Here is a 24679-nt window from a genome sequence, read left to right on the forward strand (position 1 = left end):
TAGTTTCTCAATTTTTGCAAGTACATTTAAAATATGCTCAGACCCTTACTCTTCTGCTAGCAAAAGCAGATTACCTACTAGACTCTAATATATGTTGGAAAGACCACAATTTCGTTTTCTCCTTCACACGTTAGTGGTTTGGGAGGCAATTGGAGCCTTTTGATATTAAATGTATGGCACTTGTTGTCACAAATGGAGAAGTAGGTCTGTGGTGATTGTATAGCGTCAACCTAGCCTAGGCTGTTGAGGTGGTCCTGAAAAGTGTTGCCCTGGTCAGTCTTCCGTTGACAGACCACTATCAACTAAAGACTGTTGGGGCTCACGTGCCACAGTAATAGAGAGAACAATGATTTTGATCATTTACAAAATTGAAATTGGGCATGAACAGTGATACACTTAGTATTTGCAAAAAACATTCTCGTTCAATACCTGTGTTTGGAAGATCTTTACTGATAAATTTGTAATTTCTGCTTGGATCTTTTTTTATCACTACTTGCAATTCTTTGTTTGTGGAGGTCTGTAACACACGTTAATTGTACCTGTGCAGTTATTACCTAACACTTATTTTTCCATAAGATGTTTGATTTTTATTTGTGAATGAAAGGGTCTTTTTTGGACTGTCCGTCACACAGAATAATCTCACTGCTTTATAAGTTCATTATTTCTCTTAACATGTCTTTATCTTTTATTTTCACCGCCTCTTCGTTTTCAAAATAGTTTACTTGGAGGTCTTTCATTGATGAAGAGTTGCCTTTATGTAAAAATTACGGTGCCTAGATAGTCTGTTTTTTTTTTATTTATTGGATTGTGATGCAGCCAAATTAGTTTTTCTTTCTTGATTGACGTGTGTTAAAATATTATTCAGCTAAATGAAATGTGAAACTCTATTCATCAACTACTAATGTGTTGTATTCCTCCCCAAGAAGCTTGTGCTGAATTTGGCCTACTTTCTTATGTCATTCTAGATGAAGTAATTCGTAAACGGCTCTTAATAGATGGTGACGGAGCCGGAGACGATCGCCGAATCAACCTCTTGGTAAAATCTTTCATCAAATGGTGCCATTCTGGATCACACGAAGAAGGGTATTCGAATAGACTTTTGTTTCATGTGATTTTTTTGTTAATCTAATTCACAAAATCCTGGAAATCGACATTTCAGACCCTACTTGGCAACCAGATTTTTTTCCTAATGTGCAGTGTCTGTCCCTTATTTCATGTATTCATTTCTGTATTTACCCCTTCCACCTTTGATACGTTAGGTTTTTGTTTTTTGCACAGTCTGAAATGCCTAGGCTCAATTGTTCTTTCAGGCTGAGCTGGAAAGTTTACATTATGAGGTAGTTATAGAAGGCAAACGCACTATGAGTTTTTTCATGCAGGATTGCTGTGTACTTGACCTGAAGTTACTATTGGAATATGCATTGCCAAGATAGATTTTACAGGGTGGTCAGAATTAAAAACGAAAAAGACGCTTTAGGAAATTGAAACTGTCACACATTAATCTCTGCATCTGGTACTTAAGATAACTTTCACACATTGGTGATCCAGCTGCACCTAATCGTGAGGATGCGAAGTGCAAAGGACTTCACAGTATTAGTAGTAATATTATTATCTTTTCTTTTTCATGATAAGCTTTTTTTAGCTGACCAAAAGGGTATGAACTATTTCTGGAGCACACATTCTATGATCTAAAGATTGTCTTCTTTTTTTTCTCTTCTTGTTTTTATTATTACAATATTTATTATTTACAGTAACAATAGAGCTATCATACTTACCCCATTGAAGCCTCAGTATGGATTTTGACAGAGCTTCTTTTACTAATATGGTTCACAGAGTCAGAATCATAGTATTTTCCCTTTGCCAAATCAGTGCTATTTTAAAGACCTTTTTTCCCTAGCATGGGCGACTGCGACATACCCTTCTATAGTTCCAGGGCCGGCTTTAAGGTGGTGTGGCCACACTGGGTGCTGGTCTGGATTGGGGGGGGGGGGGGCTGAACTCAGGGAGGTGATGTGTGTAGCAATAACTTGAGATTTAAAAGCACCTGCTGAAAAGTTCCTTATGACTCCAGCCTTCAGGAAGCCATTAAAATGACAAGATACCTCTTGTGATTAATGTTCCTGCGAGATAGAGATTGGAGGTTTGTCCGACAGTTTTGACTCACCATAAAGTAGCACAGAGGGTTAAAGTGCCTGCTGCAAAGAACAGAACTATATTTTATGTGGATAGCTGAGTGGATTAGTAAATCCAGCCTTTGCAAGCGCTTTAAACCGAATGTATGTAAAAGGGGGCTATGGAGAGATGAGGGGCCTATTGGCAGGATGGTAGTGAGGGAATCGGAGGAGGTGGTCATGGGGTGGGGGAGTGCCAAAAAAGACTGCCGCACTGGGTGCCACCAGTGCTAAAGCCGGCCCTGTACAGTTCTCATTTTCCTATCCTGGTGCCACAATTGAATACAGTCATTTTGTCCACTTTTTATTCTGACGATGTTGTGTACCGTGGTTTTACTGGCTCTACTGTCTTGCACTTACTGTATCCAGAATACACGTGCGCATAGTCCTGCTGAAATCTAGTAAGTACATTAAACCACGTTTCTAGGTCTTGAGTTTGCACTAGTTGTAGGTGCTGAAACACAATATTTTTTGGCATTGCTGTATAGAGCCTTCTTTAATCTAGCCCTCTGGTGCGTCGGTCCAGGTTTTTTCCCATTCTCTAGGCCATCAGTTACGACCCTCCTCCAGTAATGTGTTTATATTTCCACATTCCCATCAAGCATGGGTCTGGTGATGGACTGATTGTCAGTTCTGAGTTAGAGTATAATTATTTCAAAGTACCCAGATATTATAAGACACAGATGTTCAGCTGTTGAAATAGACCTATTCCTTTATTTTTACCTTCTCTGATTGTCAGCGCAGGAAAACATATTAGCTGGGTTAGTGTCCATGGAAGAGCAGATAACCTATTGATTCTGTGCATACAGTTGCTCTTTAAATGTAATAGAATCTATTCTGAGGCTCAACTGTCCTTAAAATCTGCACATGAACTGAATATCTCGTTGATTTTTAAAGCTGTTTCTGTTGTTTTATTTTTTTCTTCCAGACTCTGAGCTTAGAAATCTATGCATATTGGCACAACATCTCAAAATATGTTTTTAACACTAACCTGAAGCAGTTTTTAACTATTAAAGTTAATGTTAGAAAGGACTTAGCCACAAGCGCAATGTCCATGTGAATGTTTTCCAAAAAAGAGAAAAATAAGTAAAACAGCAATATCTGGTTTATAAGCATAAGCTTCTTTCTATGTTTTTTTTCATGGCAAAGGCAAATTTCAACCATGAGTTGGCTCCTCAACTTGCGTCTTGCACTCCAAAAGCAGACAATCTTCAAGTAGGGGAGACTTGGCCATGTAAACTGGCAGCCTGTACCGGTAGACTTTTGCATTGGCAAACAAGACAATACAGTTCTGCCCTTAGTTGCATTTTTTGGTTTGTGGCAAGGAACTGGGAAAGAATACGTAAGAGAATTAGCAGTGGTTAAGTGTTTGTGTGGGGCCTGGGAAACCATTTGGATGTTTATGTTGTGACTGGTATTTTTGGAAATGCCCCTTCAGCATGGGAAGACTCCTGGTGGCCCACTTCTCTCAGCACCCCGCCTTCACCAACTGAGCACGCCCGCAACCTAGGCATCATCCTTGACACCTCCCTATCTATGACTCAACAGCTAAATTCAGTCACCTCCTCCTGCTGGCACACCCTCCGCAAACTCCAGAAAACTTTCAAATGGATCTCAGCAGACTGCTGCAGGACAGTCACCCATGACTTAGGCACAAGCAAGCTTGACTATTGCAACGTTCTCTACGCCGGCACCTCGACGAGAAACATCAAAAAGCAGCAACTCATCCAGAACGCCGCCTCCGCCGGACTTGTCCTTAACCTCCCATGCCAAGAACATATCTCCCAGCACCTGAGAACCCTCCACTGGCTCCAGATAGAAAAATGAATCATCTTCAAGTTACTCACCCACATGTACAAAGCTATACATAACGTTGGACTAGCCCTCCAGATCCCTCTGCTCCTCTGGCTCTGGACACTATCTCTCGCATTTGAAAAAACACAGCCGGAGGACGATCCTTCACCTACACCGTGGCAAAGAGCTGGAACAACCTACCCCTATACCTCAGACAAAGCCAATCTGTCACCACCTTCAGGAAGAACCTCAAGACGTGCACCCCTCCCCCGCAGCGCCTTGAGACCCTCACAGGTGAGAAACCGTGCTTTACAAAAACTGCTTGATTGATCTGCAAAAAAGGAGAGGTAGGCATATTTGCATTAGCCTTTTTTCGGTATTGGCCACTAATGCAGCTGTCATCAGAATTCTGTGGTAGCAATTTCTAAGCTAGGTCACCACCAATCCAGTTGAAATTGAAATCAGTTGAATTCATTATGGGACTGACTCTGCTGTTTACCTTTCATATATTAATTTATAATCTGAATCGAGTAGAGGGTAAGGAGGTAACAAAGTTTAGTACAGAAGTCTACATACAGAACTTGTCCAGCTCTGATGTGGCCCATTCCAGCTTAAGAAGCTGACTGGTGTAATTTCTGTCTCAACTATCCAGTATAGTAAGACAGGTAACAGTTAAGCATAAACCCTGCTAATGTACAGCATCACCACTGTATAATTCTTTGTTATGGTGTTTTATGTTAAGAATTAGAATTGATTAAATGCTAATCACTCAGCTATAGGGAAAAACATATTTTCAGTATTAGAAGCTTCCTTCTTGGCACATTAACAACTAACTACTTGCACAAAGACAAATGTGGATAGCAGAAAATAATCACATATGTGGCACCAACATTCCCTCATCCCTTTTCTCTGTTTGTTCTGCCAGAAAGCGCATTGAAAGAAATTAAATGTTTTATTTCTTTCAACCTTATTACTTAAGCGTGTGGCCGCTAAGGTTTTATGGTGCTGTAGAAATTAGATTTGTACCTGACCCTAGCTGAGAACCTCTGTTGCAGAGAGCAACGTAATTTGTGTTACCCTGTGTTTGAGAGGGTTGGTTTACATGTGGTGTGTCGGGAGAGTGAGTTCTTTTTAGCTACTTTGACTCTAAGCGATCTGCCCTCGGCTTCATCTCTCTGGAGGAAAGGAATCCAGACGGTGGGGACATGTCCAGATCGGAGGGTGAATAATGTCAACTGACTTTTTTTTTTTTTTTTTGTCAGGAGCGAGAGAAAAATAAGAGGCTATATTGAAGATGCTGTGGGTTGGCAGAAGAGTCCTAAATGAGACTTTTTCTAACTCAGTCAGTAAATTAGAGAGGCTGGAGGATTTGATTTGCATTTACACAGAGCAGCAGAATATGGGCTGCCGCATATTGAATTGGCTGAAGTGTGGAGAATACCTGGATTCCTGCATCATTGTGGCAGTATTACAGTGGCTGATGTCGGCGATCAGCTTTGAGAGCCAATTGATTTTGGGACGAATCAAGCTTGGTTAGTGCTAGTACTTGGATAATTAGTTCATAGCTCAATCCTGGTATGATGTGTTTGATATTTTTCAATAGTCCTAGTCGATTCTGTGCCACCTTAGCCAGATTCTTAATTGTGTTTATTCATTGTAAACTATGGCGAAATGCCTACTTCAGCAATGGGTGTTATTCAGTTTTAAATATGGGTGGTGGAGTGGGAGAAAGAGACAAAACTTCCTGTAATGAGGCATAGTCTTACAGGTATTCTGTTCATCCGTCTCTGGATATTCTAGACTACTTTAGGCAGGTTGGTGATATCTCTTGTGTTCAGCCACCACAAAACATGTTGTGTAGATTCCATAGGTTTATTCTGATCTTGGAACCCTTCACACTAGCAACTCACTTTTGGAAGAGCTCATAGGCAGACCTCTCCCTCAACTTTTCTTCTCCAGAATGTCCCCAACATTCTCTCAGTTAGCACAACACATGCTACCCACAAGCTTACATGCTCGTTTTATCCACGAGCTACTCATTGCATGAGCTCTAACAAGCTAAAACAATATCTAGTCGTAACACATCCTCCCCCCTAAAATATAACAAAATAATCATTACTCCCAACTTTAAATTTGTAAACAATAAAGGAAATACAACAAATAACAGAAAATTAATAAAACATTGCAACACTCGATAAGAGTGCGGAATCACAATCACTCGTTGCATACATGTTGAAAAGTAATTTACTACGTTCATTCAACTCAAAATCATTAAATCGTTTGGGTTTCATACACACTCTGCCCGACTTAGTTGTTTTCTGAATATGACATTCCCTGTCATTCTGGCTTGTCCTCGTTAGCAACAACTTCTCTCTCGATTTGTAGGTTTTGTGATGATAAAAAGGGCTGTGTTCAGTCGCTTCACATTTGTTAATGGTTTATGCTCCAGCCGTCTGTAATGCTATCTGTATTTAATCATCGATTCCATCTTGACCCCTGACTCCATTTTGTACGGCTCGGTCTTGGAAATACATCTTGGGATCTGGCCAATCTCTTGGCGTGTTTTTCAGCACTGACCCAATACAGCCAGCGCTTGAATTTTATAATTTACTCGAAGGGAGGGGGTTACTAGAACTTCCTTTTAAGTTTGTTTAAAGTATATAAGGTGAGGAAGCTTGGCACTGAGGCAGAAATATCTCATTCCTGAGGGTGGATGCATTGCTAAGGAAATCAGACTCCCATTGGGGAAATTCCTCCTGTCTCAGCTGTCCCAGGTTCCACAGCTTGACATTGGCATAAGACACGGATGATGTTGGATTTGATACCTTTGGTGATGCATTTGTAATTCTTAATTATATAGCTTTACTGTGTGCATGCATAAATATATATATATGTTCGATGGCATGTGTAGCTGCAGGTACACATGCTGTGCATTATCCTGCCATCTAGTGTTGGGCTTGGAGTGTTACAAGTTGTTTTTCTTCGAAGAAGTCTTTTCGAGTCACGAGACCGAGGGACTCCTCCCTTTCGGCTCCATTGCGCATGGGCGTCGACTCCATCTTAGATTGTTTTCTTTCCGCCATTGGGTTCGGACGTGTTCCTCTTCACTCCGTAATTCGATTCGGGAAAGTTAGTTAGTTATCGGAAAATTTGACGGTATTGTTCGCGCTCGGTACCGGTTTAGTGTTAGCACATCGACACCGGAGAAAGAAGCGTTCCGGCGGACCTTCGGGTCTTCCACTCTCCAGCGGGGCCTGGTCGGCCCGACCGCATCCATCTTCAAACCTCATGGACCGGACCCCCTTCCGCTTCTGCCCCAATTGCCACGCAAGGTATCCTTATACAGACCAACACTTGGTCTGTAACCTGTGTTTATCTCCAGAACACAGGGAGGATACTTGCGAGGCCTGTCGGGCATTTCGATCCAAGAAAACACTGCGAGATCGAAGAGCTCGAAGACTCCAGATGGCGTCGACGCCGGCCGAGCAGATTGACGTCGAGGAGGAGGAGAGGTTCTCTATTCGAGATTCGGACTCGGACGAGTCCGAAAGTGAGCAGCCGAAGACGCAGCAACCAACTGTGAGTAGACCAGCCCCGGCAAAAACTCACTCAGAGATAATAAAGGCCAAGGGGATGCCACCGCCAACAGGCCATGGCTTAACCCGAAAACACAGTGACCAAACATCGGCACCGAAAAAGGCCTCCCAGCAGCCGAAGACATCTGAATCCGGTCGAGATACCGGCTCCGAAAAATCTCGGCACCGAGAGTTCGGCACCCCTAAAATCAGGAAGGTTTCCTCGGAGCCGAAAAAGACTATACAAAAAGCTTCGGTGCCGAAACATGCAGCCTCGGAGCCAAAACCAGGCTCCTATACAGAAGAGCAAGGCCTTTCAAGTCAGTTGCAAGAGCACAGATTTGAACAAGAACTGGGGCAAGGGAGAGCCAGACCATACCCAGAGGAGGCTGCACATACAGAAGGACACAGGGAAAATCCAAACTCTTCCTCCACTAAAAATAAAGCGAAAGCTAGCATTCCAGGAGACGGAACTGCAGCCAAAAGCAAAAGTGGCTAAAGACAAAACACCACCAAGGTTCTTGCCACAGCAATCTCCATTGCATTCGCCACACCTGTCCACGGTAGCAACACCCCCAATGATGCAGTCACGACACACACAGGGATGTCACAAGATGACCCGGATGCATGGGACTTGTATGATGCACCGGTCTCAGACAATAGTCCCGATTGCTACCCGGCAAGGCCGTCACCACCTGAGGACAGCACTGCATATATGCAGGTGGTTTCAAGGGCAGCTACATTCCATAATGTAGCAATGCATGCAGAGCCCATAGAGGATGACTTTTTGTTTAATACCTTGTCATCCACCCACAGCGCATACCAAAGTTTACCAATGCTGCCAGGCATGTTAAAACACGCCAAGTGTTACAGGACCCAGTAAAAGGCAGAGCCATCACGCCTAGGGTGGAGAAGAAATATAAACCTCCCCCAACGGACCCTGTGTTTATCACACAACAATTAACTCCTGATTCGGTGGTAGTGGGAGCAGCCCGAAAGAGGGCAAACTCCCAATCCTCAGGAGACGCACCACCGCCCGACAAAGAAAGTCGGAAATTCGATGCAGCAGGCAAGAGGGTAGCAGCACAGGCAGCCAATCAATGGCGGATTGCCAATTCTCAGGCTCTACTGGCTCGATACGACAGGGCACATTGGGATGAAATGCAACATCTCATTCAGCACCTTCCCAAAGAGTACCAAAAACGTGCCCAACAGGTTGTTGAGGAAGGTCAAACTATTTCGAACAACCAAATAAGGTCGGCTATGGACTCCGCAGACACGGCGGCAAGGACAGTGAACACTGCAGTAACCATTCGTAGGCACGCATGGTTCCGGATTTAAGCCAGAAATCCAGCAGGCTGTGCTGAATATGCCGTTCAACCAAGAACAATTGTTTGGGCCGGCGGTGGATACGGCAATAGAAAAACTCAAAAAAGACACGGACACGGCCAAAGCCATGGGCGCGCTCTACTCCCCACAGAGCAGAGGCACTTTTAAAAAGCCGCACTTTAGAGGGGGGTTTCGTTCCCAAACCACAGAGCCCTCAACCTCTCAAGTTAGACCCACATATCAGGGCCAGTATCAGAGAGGAGGTTTTCGAGGAACATATAGGGGTGGACAATTCCCCAAAACAAGAGGGAAATTCCAGAGCCCAAAAACCCCACAAACCAAACAGTGACTTCAATGTCACAAACCCCCACCACTCAACACCAGTGGGGGGGAGACTCACCGCATATTTCCACATCTGGGAAAACATAACTATGGACGCATGGGTCCTAGCCATTATCCAACATGGTTATTGCATAGAATTCCTACAATTGCCACCAAATGTGCCTCCAAGGGCACACAATATGTCCAAACAACACTTATACCTGTTACAACTAGAAGTCCAAGCCCTGTTACAAAAACAAGCAATAGAACTAGTAACCAGTCATCAAAAAGGAACAGGTGTCTACTCCTTGTATTTCCTAATTCCAAAGAAAGACAAAACACTGAGACCCATATTAGACCTCAGAACACTGAATCTTTACATCAAATCAGATCACTTTCACATGGTAACACTTCAAGACGTGATTCCCTTGCTCAAAAAACAAGACTACATGTCAACATTAGATCTCAAGGATGCATATTTCCACATACCTATACATCCTTCCCACAGGAAATACTTAAGATTTGTAATCCAAGGAGTGCATTACCAATTCAAAGTGTTACCATTCGGGATAACAACAGCCCCAAGGGTATTCACAAAATGCCTTGCAGTAGTAGTAGCCGCTCACATCAGGAGACAGCACATGCACGTAGTCCCTTACTTGGATGATTGGTTAATAAAAACCAGCGCTCAACAACAATGTCTTCTACACACACAATATGTCATAGAAACCCTACACAAACTAGGGTTCTCTCTAAACTACCAAAAATCACATCTACAACCTTGTCAAATACAACAATACTTGGGAGCAACACTCGACACACAAAAAGTGATTGCCACTCCAAGTCCACAAAGAGTACAAGCATTCCAAAACGTAATATTAAACATGTACCCAAACCACCACTACCAAGTGAGGTTTGTCATGAAACTTCTAGGCATGATGTCTTCATGCATAGCCATTGTCCCAAACGCAAGACTACACATGCGGCCCCTACAACAGTGCCTAGCAACACAATGGACACAAGCACAGGGTCAACTTCAAAATCTAGTGTTGATAGACCGCCAGACACACTTCTCGCTTCAATGGTGGAATCCTATAAATTTAAACCAAGGGCGGCCATTCCAAGACCCAGTACCTCAACATGTGATCACAACAGATGCTTCCATGATGGGGTGGGGAGCACACCTCAAGCAGCACAGTATACAGGGACAATGGGATGTTCAACAAAAACAACTGCATATAAATCATTTAGAACTTTTAGCAGTGTTTCTAGCATTGAAAGCTTTTCAACCACTAATAGCCCACAAACACATTCTTGTCAAAACAGACAACATGACAACAATGTATTACCTAAACAAACAAGGAGGGACACACTCATCACAACTGTGTCTCTTAGCACAAAAAATGTGGCATTGGACGATTCACAATCACAGTCGCCTAATAGCACAATACATCCCAGGGATTCAAAACCAGTTGGCCGACACTCTCAGTCGAGCTCACCAACAAACACACGAATGGGAAATTCATCCCCAGATACTACAAACTTACTTTCTACGCTGGGGGACACCAGGAATAGACCTATTCGCAACAAAAGAAAACACAAAATGCCAAGACTTCGCGTCCAGGTATCCACACCCTCAGTCCAGGGGCAATGCGTTATGGATGAGTTGGTCAGGGATATTTACTTACGCTTTTCCCCCTCTCCCACTCCTTCCTTATCTGGTAAACAAATTGAGTCAAAACAAACTCAAACTAATACTAATAGCACCAACCTGGGCTCGCCAACCGTGGTACACAACACTACTAGACCGGTCAGTAGTACCTCATATCAAACTACCAAACAGACCAGATCTGTTAACTCAACAAAAACAACATATCAGACACCCGAACCCAGCATCGCTCAATGTAGCAATCTGGCTCCTGAAGTCTTAGAATTTGGACATTTAGACCTTACACAAGAATGTATGGAGGTCATTAAACAAGCTAGAAAACTTACTACAAGACATTGTTATGCAAACAAATGGAAAAGATTTGTTTATTACTGCCATAATAATCAAATTCAACCACTACATGCTTCCGCTAAAAACATTGTAAGCTACTTTTTACACTTACAAAAATCTAAACTTGCATTTTCTTCAATTAAAATACATCTCACAGCAATATCTGCCTATCTGCAGATTACACATTCAACATAATTTTTTAGAATCCCAGTCATCAAAGCATTTATGGAGGGTTTAAAAAGAATCATACCCCCGAGAACACCACCAGTCCCCTCGTGGAACCTCAATATTGTATTAACACGACTCATGGGACCACCATTTGAACCCATGCACTCTTGTGAGATGCAATACTTAACTTGGAAGGTAGCCTTCCTAATAGCTATCACATCACTTAGAAGAGTAAGTGAAATACAAGCATTTACTATACAAGATCCCTTTATACAAATACATAAACATAAAGTGGTACTCCGTACAAATCCCAAATTCTTACCAAAAGTTATATCACCGTTCCACCTAAACCAAACAGCGGAACTCCCAGTCTTTTTTCCACAACCAGACTCAGTAGCCGAAAGAGCCTTACATACATTAGACATTAAAAGAGCACTAATGTATTACATTGATAGAACAAAACTGTTTCGCAAAACAAAACAATTGTTTGTAGCCTTCCAAAAACCTCATGCAGGAAATCCAATATCCAAACAAAGCATTGCCAGATGGATATTGAAATGTATTCAGACCTGCTATATCAAAGCAAAAAGAGATCTACCTATTGCGCCAAAGGCGCACTCCACTAGAAAGAAAGGTGCCACAATGGCTTTTCTAGGAAATATACCTATGACAGAAATCTGTAAAGCAACCACATGGTCTACGCCTCATAAATTCACAAAACATTACTGTGTAGATGTGTTAACAACACAACAAGCCACAGTAGGACAGGCTGTATTACGAATATTATTTCAGACAACTTCAACTCCTACAGGCTAAGCCACCGCTTTTGGGGAGATTACTGCTTACTAGTCTATGCACAGCATGTGTATCTGCAGCTACACATTCCATCGAACGGAAAATGTCACTTACCCAGTGTACATCTGTTCGTGGCATGAGATGCTGCAGATTCACATGCGCCCTCCCGCCTCCCCGGGAGCCTGTAGCCGTTATAAGTTGCATAAAACCTGTACATTTGTAAATTTTGTAAATACTTACTAGTTTTATACACATTATGTACATACATACTTACTCCATTGCGTGGGCACCTTTACTATATACACAACTTCTACCTCACCCTCTGCGGGGAAAACAATCTAAGATGGAGTCGACGCCCATGCGCAATGGAGCCGAAAGGGAGGAGTCCCTCGGTCTCGTGACTCGAAAAGACTTCTTCGAAGAAAAACAACTTGTAACACTCCGAGCCCAACACTAGATGGCAGGATAATGCACAGCATGTGAATCTGCAGCGTCTCATGCCACGAACAGATGTACACTGGGTAAGTGACATTTTCCATATATATATATATATATAATATATATATATATATATATATATATATATATTGCATATTCTTTGTTGATATATTGCATTTTCTCTGATTATTATTATTCAGCTGTTGTGAGTATTTTAGTAGCTGCACATGTTTTGCTGCACTCTAATTAAAAGTTCATGTTAATATTTTTGTATAATCATATTTGAAGTCTGGAAGTGCCTTAATAAATTCATTACTCAGACTGAGTGCTGCATTCTTTAGCCACATTCCCTCTTAGTTTGAAGCAAAGTAGAACACCATCTTCCTCAATTCACCCTCCTAATCCATGGGATTGCTGTTAGTCGTATAGTACCCTTAATTACTCTGTTGAAGCACTAAACTTTACCATTGCCCTGGGGGTGGAATAGGGAAGTAGTCTTACGCATGAACTTGTGTATTTTTTTTTAATTTTTTTTTTGCAACTCTACTAAATCCAACAGAAATGAATTCTCCACCATTATAAGAAACTACAATTTTAGGTAGTCCCTCATGGCAAAATACTTCCTCTAAGAAGTCTACCACAGCTTCAGAACCCACTTTATGTATCACCTTGAACTCTGGCCATTTAGAAAAATGGTCCACCAGAACTGAAATAAGTTTAGACACACCTTTCTTGTCTTGCACTGGATCAAAGATGCCAACTCCAACCCTTTCCCATGGCATTTGTGGTAATTCTGTGGGTTGCAATGGTGGTTTAAATGTAACCATGGACTTATCCGAATAAGTGCACTTGATACAATCTCCAACTGCTTCGTCTTTTTCTCTGTCTACACCTGACCACGAGTAAGATTGCTTTACGTTACTCTTAGTCTTAACTATACCAAGGGGGCCTTCATGGCACAGATTGACCACTTTCTCTCTCAACACTTTGGGTGGAACGAGTTTGTCCCCTCCTAATAAAAATTCCTTTTCTACTGACAGTTCCACTCTTATCTCCCAGAAGGGAACTAACTCATTCCTCAAGAGGCACTTCTCAGGCCAACCATCCTTAACAAATTCCATGACAGTGCTCCAAATAATATCTTGTGCAAGCGAATTAGACCCTTCTTCCTGTCCAATACTCTGCAACTCCTCTGCAAACACCATTGCCACGTTGTCTTCATCCCACTCATTTTTAGGTACATCCCTGATGGGGGTAAGGGTAACCTACTAAGAAAATCTGATGTTCTGTTGCGTGCACCTAGAACATACTGTACTTGATACGCAATCAAGTAAATGCATAGACATCCTGCTTATTCTTAGAGAAACCTTACATAAGCCTTGTTAAGTGAGCACCACAGCTACCACACATTCATTTCCATTCTTCTGTAACTGGGATAAGACTGCCCCTAACTACTTGCATTATTGGTAATGAAGCTTTTACAACTAGAATCAAATCCCTAGAGTGCAGGTGCTTTGCAGATGTCTTTGTTAATGCCCTCAAAACTATTCCGGCACTCCGCTGTCTATAATAAATGTACTACTTTTTTTTATTTTTTTAACAGTTGTCTAATATGGTACATTTTCCAGGAAAATGTGTACATAAATTTGGAGTAAAACCCTGTTAGTCCTAAAAAGGATTCCACTTCATCCTTGTTCTGAGGAACAGGGGCCTTCCTTATGGATTCACCAAACCTGTCTTGAGTTTATTGCCACTTGAGCTGATCTCATGCCCCAGATACAGAACCATGTTTACTGCAAACTTACATCTAGATTCTTCAGCTGTCAACCCATACTGTTCTAGTGTTCTTAGGACTTCATGTATTTCTGTGTAATGTTCCTTCTTATCTTTTCCCTTGATTAAAATGTCATCTTAAGGAGAAAATGACCCGTTCCCTGTTCTAAAACAACTTGTGCATGAGGCGTTGGAACATGGCTGCAGCCAAAGCCAACCCAAATGGAACTCTCCTAAACTGGAAACAACCTATGGGAGTTATGAACGCTGTGAGGTGTCTACTATTGTGGTGTAAAGGTACCTGGTGGTATGCAGATGTCAGGTCCATTCTAGAAACTACCTCATGACCTTGGTTGTAGATAATAGTACATTAACTCTGGATAATGGGAACATGTTTTTATTCAGTTGTCTCAGATCCACACAGAGGCGGATGTGTATATTTGGCTTGCTTACTGCGACCATAGGAGCCACCCAATCTGGAGATTTGACTTGCTGTATTGCACCATTTTCGGCCAGCTTATTAAGTTCACAACCAACCTCATCTCTCGCACTCGCAGGTATCCTCCTCAACTTGTGTATGCAAGGGCGTGCATCTTCTTTAAGAATTATCTTTATGGGTAAAACCTTTCAGTTCACTCACTTTGCGTGTAAAACCTGTAGGGAGTTTGCTGACCCCTTTGCTCCTCATCTTTCTATCATTGCTCACTATCAAAACATGATTTTGGCTGTTAGGGTCAAGCTCATTGCTCAGTTCTCCCTGATCCCACCAGCCCAGAACACAGGGACCAGAAACTGCAACATACAGTTTGCACTCTGCTTCCCAGCCTTTGAACACAAATTCTAATTTGTGAAATCCCAAAATATCAAAAATTTATCCCATAAAGCTCTGTGGTGAATGTCTGGTTCATTTAATTCCTACCAATTCTGTCCCGTAACAAATTGATTCAAGTTTCCTTGTTGCTGTTAGTATATGGGGAACAAGAGTCAGCCAATAACGCCGCCTGAATTCCCCCAGCCACCACTTTGCAAATGGGCTTCTTTCTACTTACTCCTACACACATCAAACTGTCTTGTACACACAACAACTGTGGGTTGTCTACAACAGAACAAGATTGGTTGTCTTCTTTACACTCTTCCACTACACATTTATCACACTTAAATTTGTGGCCCTCAATGCCACACTTGGCACGCTTTTGTCCCAGAGCTGGAGTGGTGCATCTGTAACGTTTACCCTTCAAATTCTCTGTCCTTAAATTTGACATTTTTCTTCCCTTGCTCTTATCTTTTTTCAAGTTCTCCTGAACGTCTTTTGTATATGCTTTTTTGACAATTTTTACAACCTCATCCCCACCTTATTTTTTTTTTATCAGAGGACACAGTGTCTTTAGCACATCTAGTTGTGAGTTCCTATTTGGTAATAATGGTATTGACGTCTGGCAAACTGGATTCCCCATGCACCCACCATCTGTCCTGCAAGATAGGATTATTACAGTGCATAATTACTTAATCTTGTAACAGTTCATCCTCCAAACCCCCAACCTTGCAGGATAACGCCAGTTTCCTTAATGCAGATACATAGTCCTCGATTCTCTCATTGGGAACCTGATTCCTGTGGTAAAAGTTGTAACATTCAATTGCTTTACAAACAGTAGGTGCAAAATATGCATCCAAATCTGATAATGCTATCTTAAAAACATCCCCTTTACCCCCTCCCCCCCCCCCCGAAAGGGGCTTCTACTCTGTACAGTTGTATACCTACAAACCTAACCTCCGCGGCAAGGCAATGCAACTATATATTTTTTTCTTTTCAGGTAACATATCTTCAAATGTCTGAATATAATAGATGAAATAATCCTTACACTCCTCCCATTTTAAATTGTTGATCTGCCCCTCCCTTACCATAAAGGGTTGTGGTGAAGATAAATTCATATTGGCAATGCTAGTTCTTTAAATTACCACAACACACACAGATCAAAAGGTCCAGCGTAATTGTACAGTGAAGAACAAGTTACTTACCTTCTGTAACACTTTTTCTGGTGGATACAGTAGCTACCTGTGGATTCCTCACCTTATGAATTCTCCCAATGCGCCAGCATTCAATGGAAATTTTCTTCCTAGCTCTTCACGTCGATGAGGACTTCACAATTGCACGGCTCCCCACACGAATCAGTCTGACGCCATTGTGACAATAACAAGTCCTTGCCGACGTGCTGATGTCAGTTTCACCATTTTTTACATGCCTTTGAGGCGGACAGGTGAATACCGACTTCACAAGAACAATATATACCAATCCAAATACAAATATAAACCACAATATTTGTTTATATAAAAACACCAAAAACGTATATACATTTATAATAAAAAGTCTTGGTATGACCAGACAGGCAACGGGGAGGCGTGTGGGACTGTGAGGAATCCACAGGTAGCTACTGTATCCACCAGAAAAAGCGTTACCGAAGGTAAGTAACTTGTTCTTCTGATGGATACAGCTACCAGTGGATTCCTCATCTTATGAATAGAATCCCAAAGCAGTCCCACACTCGGAGGTGGGTGCCTGACCGGTCAAACCAAGAAATTCTGCAAAACAGAACGCGCAAAATGGCTGTCCCTCCTAACTTCCGAGTCTAAGCAATAATGCTTTGCGAAAGTGTAGAGGGAAGCCCAAGTTGCGGCCTTACAAATTTCAGCAACTGGGACACCTCTCGCCAAGGCCGAAGTAGCAGACTTAGCCCTGGTAGAATGGGCCCGAATACCTTCAGGAGGAACCTTCTTTGCCAGTGAATAACAAATCTTTATACAAAGAATGACCCACCTGGAAAGAGTTCTCTTGTGCCCCAATCTTGCCCACATATCCAACGAAGAATTGATCATAAACTCTAAAATCTCTTGTCCTCTCACTGTAGAAACTCCTAGCCCTTTTTGGATCCAAGCGATTAAGTCTTTCCTCATCCTTTGATGGATGAGGAGGAGGGTAAAAGGATGAGAGTGCTATAGACTGGCCCATATGAAAGGGATTGACCACTTTACGAAGGGAAGCCGTCCTGGTTCTCAGCACCACCTTGTCAGCATAAAAGGCTGTAAAAGGAGGTTTCACACTAAGAGCCTGAAGCTCACTCTCACGTCTAGCTGACGTGATAGCCGTTAAGAAAACTGTTTTTAAAACTAAAAGCTTCAAAGGGCAAGAATGCATAGGCTCAAACGGTGAACACATCAAGAAAGTCAGAACCAAATTCAAATCCCACTGAGGCATGACAGAGTGGGAGGAAACTTGTTAGTCAAACCTTTCTGGAATCTAAATATTATAGGGGACTTCAGGAAGGCTGATCAGGAAGGCACAGAAAGGCTGACAGCGCTGATAAATAACCCTTCACAGTCGCAACTGCACATCCCTTCTGTGCCAAAGAAAGGGCAAAAAGCAAAACGTCAGACAAATGGGCTTTTAAGAGATCAATTTGTCTCTCTCCACACCAAGCAACAAATTTTGCCCATCTGTTAGCATAGACAGTCTTGGTGGACTGTTGTCTGGCTGATAAGATAACATCCACCACTTCTGGAGGGAGAGAAAAGGAACTCCGATTGCCCTGTTCAATCCCCAGGCATGTAGGTGTAGGCTCTGGAGTTGGGGGTGTTGAACCTGCCCCTGCGAGAGGAGGTCTGCCCTGTGATGGAGACTGTGTGGAGGGTACAGTGAGAGTTGGTGAAGGTCTGTGTACCACACCCTTCTTGGCCAATCCGGGGCTATTAAAATGACGAGCCCGATCCTGTCGAATGTTCCTCAGAAGCAGAGGAAATGCGTAAAGCAACTGGTCGCACCAAGACATTTGAAACGCGTCCTCCAATGCTCCCTGCACTGGATACTGGAGGCTGCAGAACGACGGGCAGTGTACGTTCTCTTGAGTGGCAAACAGCTCTATCTGTGGAAATCCCCACATCCGGAAGATATGAAGAACCAGGTCTGGATGGAGACGCCACTCGTGATCGGCCAAGAAATGCCAACTGAGACTGTCCGCACCCACGTTGAGAACTCCAATCAATTGGTTTGCAACTATGCAAATTCAATGGTGCTGTGCCCAGGACCGGAGCCGCAGAGTCTCTCTGCAGAGAGGATACAACCCTATTCCCCCCTGCTTGTTGATGTACCCCATTGCGGTAGTGTTGTCTGTCAAGACTTGTACTGACGGACTGCAAATCGACAGGAGGAAGACCTTAAGAGCCAGACGTATTACCCGCAGTTCTAACAGATTGATGTGAAACATCTGTTTTACTGGAAACCAAAGACCTTTGATCTCCAGGTCCTCTAGATGAGCTCCCCACCCCAGAGGGGAAGCATCCGTTATGTCGTGGCCAGCGGAGGTGGGAGGCAAAACATCCTTCCTTGGGAAAAGTTGCCGTCCACAGTCCACCATCGTAGATCCACTGCAGTGTTTCTGGAGATCGTGAACAACTCCTCGATATCCCCTTTGTTTTGAAACCACTGCTTGCGGAGGCACCACTGGAGAGCCCTCATGTGCCAACGTGCATGAGTGACAACCAGAATGCAAGAAGAGATTAGACCAAGCAGACATAGGACCTTGAGGACCCAAACAGCCACTCCCTTTTGAAACATTGGAATCAATGCCTGAATGTCCTGAATCCTCTGAGGCGGTGGGTAGGCCTGATTCAATGTTGTATCCAGTACTGCCCCTATGAACAGGAGGTGCTGAAAGGGCTCCAGGTGAGACCTGGGCACATTTCCCATAAAGCCCAGGTTGCACAACAACTGTGTTGTAATTTGCAAGTGATGCAGCACAAGCTCTGGGGACCCGGCTTTAATCAGCCAATCGTCCAGGCAAGGGAATACAGATACTCCCTTCCTTCTGAGGTCCGCTGCAACCACCGCCATCTCCTTCGTGAAGACTCAAGGTGCGGAAGTAAGACCAAAAGGAAAGACCGCAAACTGGTAGTGTTGTGACCCTACCACAAACTGGAGATACTTCCTGTGTGACTTTAGAATGAGGATTTGAAAATAAACATCCTGGAAGTCGACAGACACCATCCAGTCTTCCTTGTTCAACGCCAGAAGCACCTGTGCCAGAGTCAGCATTTTTAATTTTTCCTGTTTGAGGAACCAATTCAAAATCCTCAGGTCCAGGATAGGCTTCAATCGACCAACCTTCTTGGGAATCAGGAAATACCTCGAATAGCATCCCTGACCCTTTTCCTGCTCTGGAACCAACCCCACTGCACCCTTTAACAAAAGGACTTGCACCTCCCGCTGAAGCAACAGGAGATCACCTTCCGTGCAAAACGAATGACGGGGAGGGATGAGAGGGGGAACTCCCGAAAAGGAAGGGCATAACCTTTCCCCACAATACTCAGCACCCAAGAGTCTGATGTGATGAACTCCCACTCGCGGAGAAAATGAAATATCCTTCCTCCTTCGGGAGAAGTATGATGCAAGATGAAGAGAAAACTATGGCTGCTTCCCTTGATGGGTTCCCCCAGGGGAAGATGATGAGACTGGAGACTGCTGAGTGGCTCCTCATGTTCTAACCCTCCCCCACCCTCTATAAGACCCATAGAGAGGGTTGGCAGATTGCTGCATGCTGGACTGTAGCCTCCCACGAAAAGAGGACCCACGGCCAAACCCCGTGAACCTCCTAAAAGATATAAAGGGTGTGGACGCTGAAGCCTGGAGTCCCAAGGACTTTGCAGTAGCCCTGCTGTCTTTAAAATGATCCAAAGCTGAGTCTGCCTTGGATCCAAAGAACTTCTCGCCATCAAACGGAAGGTCCAACAAAGTTGTATGAGCATCTGTGGAAAGGCCTGAAGACCTGAGCCATGCAAGCCTCCTGGTCGCCACCGAAGTGCCCATTGCCCTGGCAACTGAATCTGACGTATCCAAACCAGACTGCATAACCTGCTTGGTCGCCGCTTCAGTGTCCAACAGGAGTTCATCAAACTGCCCCTGCACATCCTGAGGCAAGCTTGGCACCAAAGCTCTTGCCATGTCCACCAGGGCATGAATTTACCTCCCCAGCACAGGTAGCATTGACAGACTTCAAGGCCATTCTGCACGAGGAGAACCCCTTCTTTGCTGTTTGCTCCATTCGCTTAGACTCTGTCTGATGGAGTAGCAGGGAACGAACCAGGTGTAGACTGGGCAGAACAAGAGGCTTGCACTACCAAGCTCTCAGGTGTTGGATGCTGAGACAAGAAATGTGGATCACCTGGAGCAACTCTGTACCTCCTAGCCACAATCCTGGAAACTACTGGAGTTGTGACAGGTTTCCTCCAAATGTCTAGAATGGGCTCAGTAAGGGCATCATTAAAAGGGAGTAGGGGCTCCGCAGACATAGAGGAATGATGCAACACCTCAGTCAGGATATTCATCTTTACCTCGAAGCTGGTAAAGGAAGTTCCAAGAATTCAGCAGCCTTTCTTTTCACACTGTGATAAGATGCTGCCTCCTCTGTGAATTTGCCAGGGGATGAAGATCCAACTCAGGGGATGTATCTAGGCCCCTTGCAGTGTCCAGGCCCTGAAATTCACCCATAGGCTCAGGAATTTCCCCTTCCTCCAACAGCTGTTGCCGATATTCCTGCTCCTCCAAGAGCCTCAAGGCCCTCCTTCTTGACCTAAGTCTGGCATCCAACCGCGGCGTCGACAGAGAATTAGCCGACAACGCTGGTTTTAAAGCAGATGGACCCTCCGGCGGAGGAGTGTGTGGAGAGACACTGCTTCCCGATCTGGACCCATCCGGCTGGGGTGACGACATCATCGGCGCCGAAGCAGCACCTTCAGCTGGATAGAAGGGTACAAATGGGGCCTGTTTGTGCGGCGCCAGCGAACCCAGCGTGAAAGCTAATGGACCTGTGGGCCAGCCGATGCACCAGCAGGGGCCATAGCTCTGTTGAAAATGCTAAACATAGCATTAAGGAACACTGCTGGATCCGCTCCCGGAGTCGGGAAGGCAGGAAACCTGTGCTCGTCCTGAGGCACTTGAACCGAATCCGAAGCTTGTGCCAACGGCTCCTGAGTTGACACAGGAGAAAAGTGAACCGGAGGACTCGCCGGGGACTCAAAGACCTGTGGACTGAGGCTGAAGAGTGACCATTGGACTGACTTCCCATGGCGATGAGAATTGTGCCGGCACCACTTCTTATGTGACCTCGAGGACTTATGTGAAGAAGAGTCTCTCGCCTTAGATCTTCGATGACCCTTATGCTCCTTCTTAGCTTTTGCCTAGAAGAGCTTAGCCCCTCTCTCCTTCAAGGCCTTCGGGTTCATCCCCTGGCAGGACACGCAGCCCTCCACGTCGTGGTCCAAGCTTAGGCACCACAAGCAGTCCTCATGAAGATCTGTGACCGACATGCGACCCCCGCACTTTCTTCAGTGGAGACATTGTAACTCGACAATACCTTCGAAACAGTAACTGTTAAAGAGCCAGGAAAAACCGTTAGCGTTGAAGGAGTGAAAAAAAGGAACTGACGTCAGCACCCCGGTGAGGACTTCATATAGCCACGATGACGTCAGACGAAGTCGCGTGCGGAGCCGTCCTCGTCGACGTGAAAAGCTAGGAAGAAAATTTCCGTTGAATGCTGGCGCATTGGGAGAATTCATAAGGTGAGGAATCCAAAGGTAGTTGTAGCCATCAGAAAGAATAATACTTGGAAACTTGCAACAAAAGAGGGAGGTGTGCATGTCACCGAAGGTAAAATGACAGATGACATGCCTATGATTTCTTGGGATACCCAGGTAACAAAATGGGAACCAAATGGCGATAAATCTTCAAATGTGTGGTGTGCACATCACCGTGAAGATGTGGCAGAGCGCGGGAGATTGTAGAAACATGAGCAGACTCGCTCACGTTATATACTGGAGTGTAAGGGCGATGAAGAGTAAGACGAAGCAGCGCTAGAAAAATCCTGAATCGTGATCCAAAATTGCTGCTGTCCGTGAGTGGATGTGCTCATGTGATATGCTGAGCGTGCTGTGCAGGAGGGGCCTAGATCAGTCTCCGCTGGTACCGTGATGCGCACAATCCACAAGCGTGTCAGGAGGGAAACACAGCTACGTAGGTGCAGTTCCATGTGATGTGCATGAGCGTGTAGGAAAGAAGGCTCGCACTGAACCGTTACAACGGTTATCTCAAAGATCAGGGCTTTAACAGTAAGAATGTAAATATACAGTAATTCCGTTGCCAGTGTGACTACTAATGTGGATGCGCCACAGTTTAACAAGTTTTTTTTTTTAATAAGTCCCATGCAAAAAAAATACCAAGAAAACTAACAGTATAACTGAATAGTTGCTTTCTTGGGTCCGAAAACAGGTTCCGAGAACTCCTTGCCAATATTTTTGTGTTCAATCACCACAAAACACGTAGTGTACATGCCATAGGTTTCTTCTTATCTCTGAATCCTTCACACCAGCAGGAAGAGCTCCCACATATGTCCTTCTCCAGAATGTCCCCAAACATTCTCCCCGTAAGCACAACACATTCTACCCTCGAGCTTACATGCACATTCTACCCTCGAGCTATTCATTGCTCAAGCTATAACATTACATAGTCAGTATCCATTTTGTTGTGTAAAGTCGCCGAGGTTTACCCAGGGTTGGGTGACCGGTTTGCCAGCCTATGAGGTATTCTTTAATTCAGTGTTGCAATGTGACGACGTAGTTGAGCGCTTCCTTTAGTGTAATTATTGAATTTGCTCTATTAATTAACGTGAATTAGTGTGAGAAGTCTCTTATGCCTACAATATTTTTGGGATTTACACTCGAGCCCCATGCAAATAGATAACCTTTATACCTGTGCATTAGGGTTCCATTTTGATATGGCTATAAAAACAGTTTTTACTCATACCAATATGTTTTCCCCTTAATATAGAACACTTTCTATTAGGATGTTGGAAGAACAGCCAAGTGGTTGTGCATGTTAGAATTCTTGGCTCGGGGTCTTATAGCGCCATCTACCGGCTGTAGATGGAAATATATTGAAAAGATACTTTATCATAACGTCATCCGAATGTACCAAGTAGTAAAATTGTGCAATGTGGGATTCATGACAGCTACCTGTTGTAATCCATTTATACACCACCGTGCAAGATTCGAGGCATTTTTCTTCAGCATTAGGTGTTGCAAAGTACGTGCCCATGTCAATAATCCACGTTACTTGAGCACATTCATATACTTGTAGCTCCAGTCACCCTATCAAACATATAAATCCTGTAGTAGATAAACCATACCCTTTGCTTTCTTGGAGATTGTATGCTTTCCTTGACTGAAAATTGTAATGCATGTTTAAGTCTGAGCAACAAAGCACATTCCGCTTGTATGAAATCTTTTTCACCATCAAAGAGATTTGTTATTATTTTTTATTTAAATGTTGAATTTTCATTCCTTTTCTCTCTCATCAGGTATACTCAGTACCAGCGTATGCTTGCTACATTGTCTCAGTGTGAATTTTCGATGGGAAAAACTCTACTTGTGTACGATATGAACCTTCGAGAAATGGAGAATTATGAAAAAATCTACACTGACATAGGTAATGAGATCGGTCTTTCAGTTTACTGTTTTTATTGTAAGTCAAATTCTTAGCTCTTACTTTAATCATTACTTTGTGCAGAACAATTGCACTCCACTCCTATGTTATTGAATTTTGATGTGTTTTTTTTTTTTTAACCATCGTTTCTCTACCTCTGCTTCAGCACATCTTCATACAACACAACTCTCACCTGGCATGCCTCCTCTCATATGAGTATGCCTTGTGCTGATCCATTCCATTCCCTGCAGAAGAATGTTCTTTTTGATCCATTGAGCAAAGGTCTGTCGACATTTTTGTGTTTCCCACGGGGACTGCCACGCTTCAAGCCTCCGCTCATTATTCCAGTCGTGTGTCTTATTGCTTCCCCGTGTCAGCCAAAAATCTCAGCCTGTTATGCAGCTCTGCAATAGTGACAGTTCAATGTGCCAGCAGACATCAGTTTACTTAGTCTAATTTTTTTTTTTTTTTACCACTAATGAGCTATTCCTTTTGCCCGATTCCGCTTTTCAAATTTGATTTACTTTTTCCAGGTTAGACCCATTTTCCCCCCTCAGGCTATTATTTATCGTTTCAGCGTTTTAGAGGTAAAGGGTTATTTCGAATATGTGGAAAAATAATGGCTGCTAACGTGACGCTTGCAAGGACTGCATGTGTGATTCCTTGAGAGTGCAGTGAAGCTGAGTTTTAAAGTATTTGCAACTTTTCACTAAATGTATAGGCCCGCTATCCAGTAACCTTCAGTGCAACCATATGACCATTGGTTCCTCGTGGCATTGCTGTTGTGTGTATT

General features: G+C 43.6%; 1 protein-coding gene across 4 annotated transcripts in view; it reads left to right on the forward strand.

Annotated features, from left to right (window-relative positions):
- Positions 1 to 24679, forward strand: part of THOC7 (THO complex subunit 7) — a 112007-nt gene that overhangs the window by 13544 nt on the left and 73784 nt on the right. For 2 of the 4 annotated variants that reach the window (XM_069206516.1, XM_069206517.1), the window contains exons 2-3: positions 966 to 1036; positions 23762 to 23889. In XM_069206516.1, the coding sequence (XP_069062617.1) occupies positions 996 to 1036; positions 23762 to 23889 (169 nt within the window). In that variant the 5' untranslated portion in view covers positions 966 to 995. Of the gene's footprint in view, positions 1 to 965; positions 1084 to 23761; positions 23890 to 24679 lie in introns of all 4 variants that reach the window. The other 2 variants (XM_069206515.1, XM_069206514.1) reach the window with 1 other exon arrangement.

Source organism: Pleurodeles waltl, chromosome 9 (genome assembly GCF_031143425.1).
Source record: "Pleurodeles waltl isolate 20211129_DDA chromosome 9, aPleWal1.hap1.20221129, whole genome shotgun sequence".
In the NCBI taxonomy this organism is placed as follows: Eukaryota; Metazoa; Chordata; class Amphibia; order Caudata; family Salamandridae; genus Pleurodeles; species Pleurodeles waltl.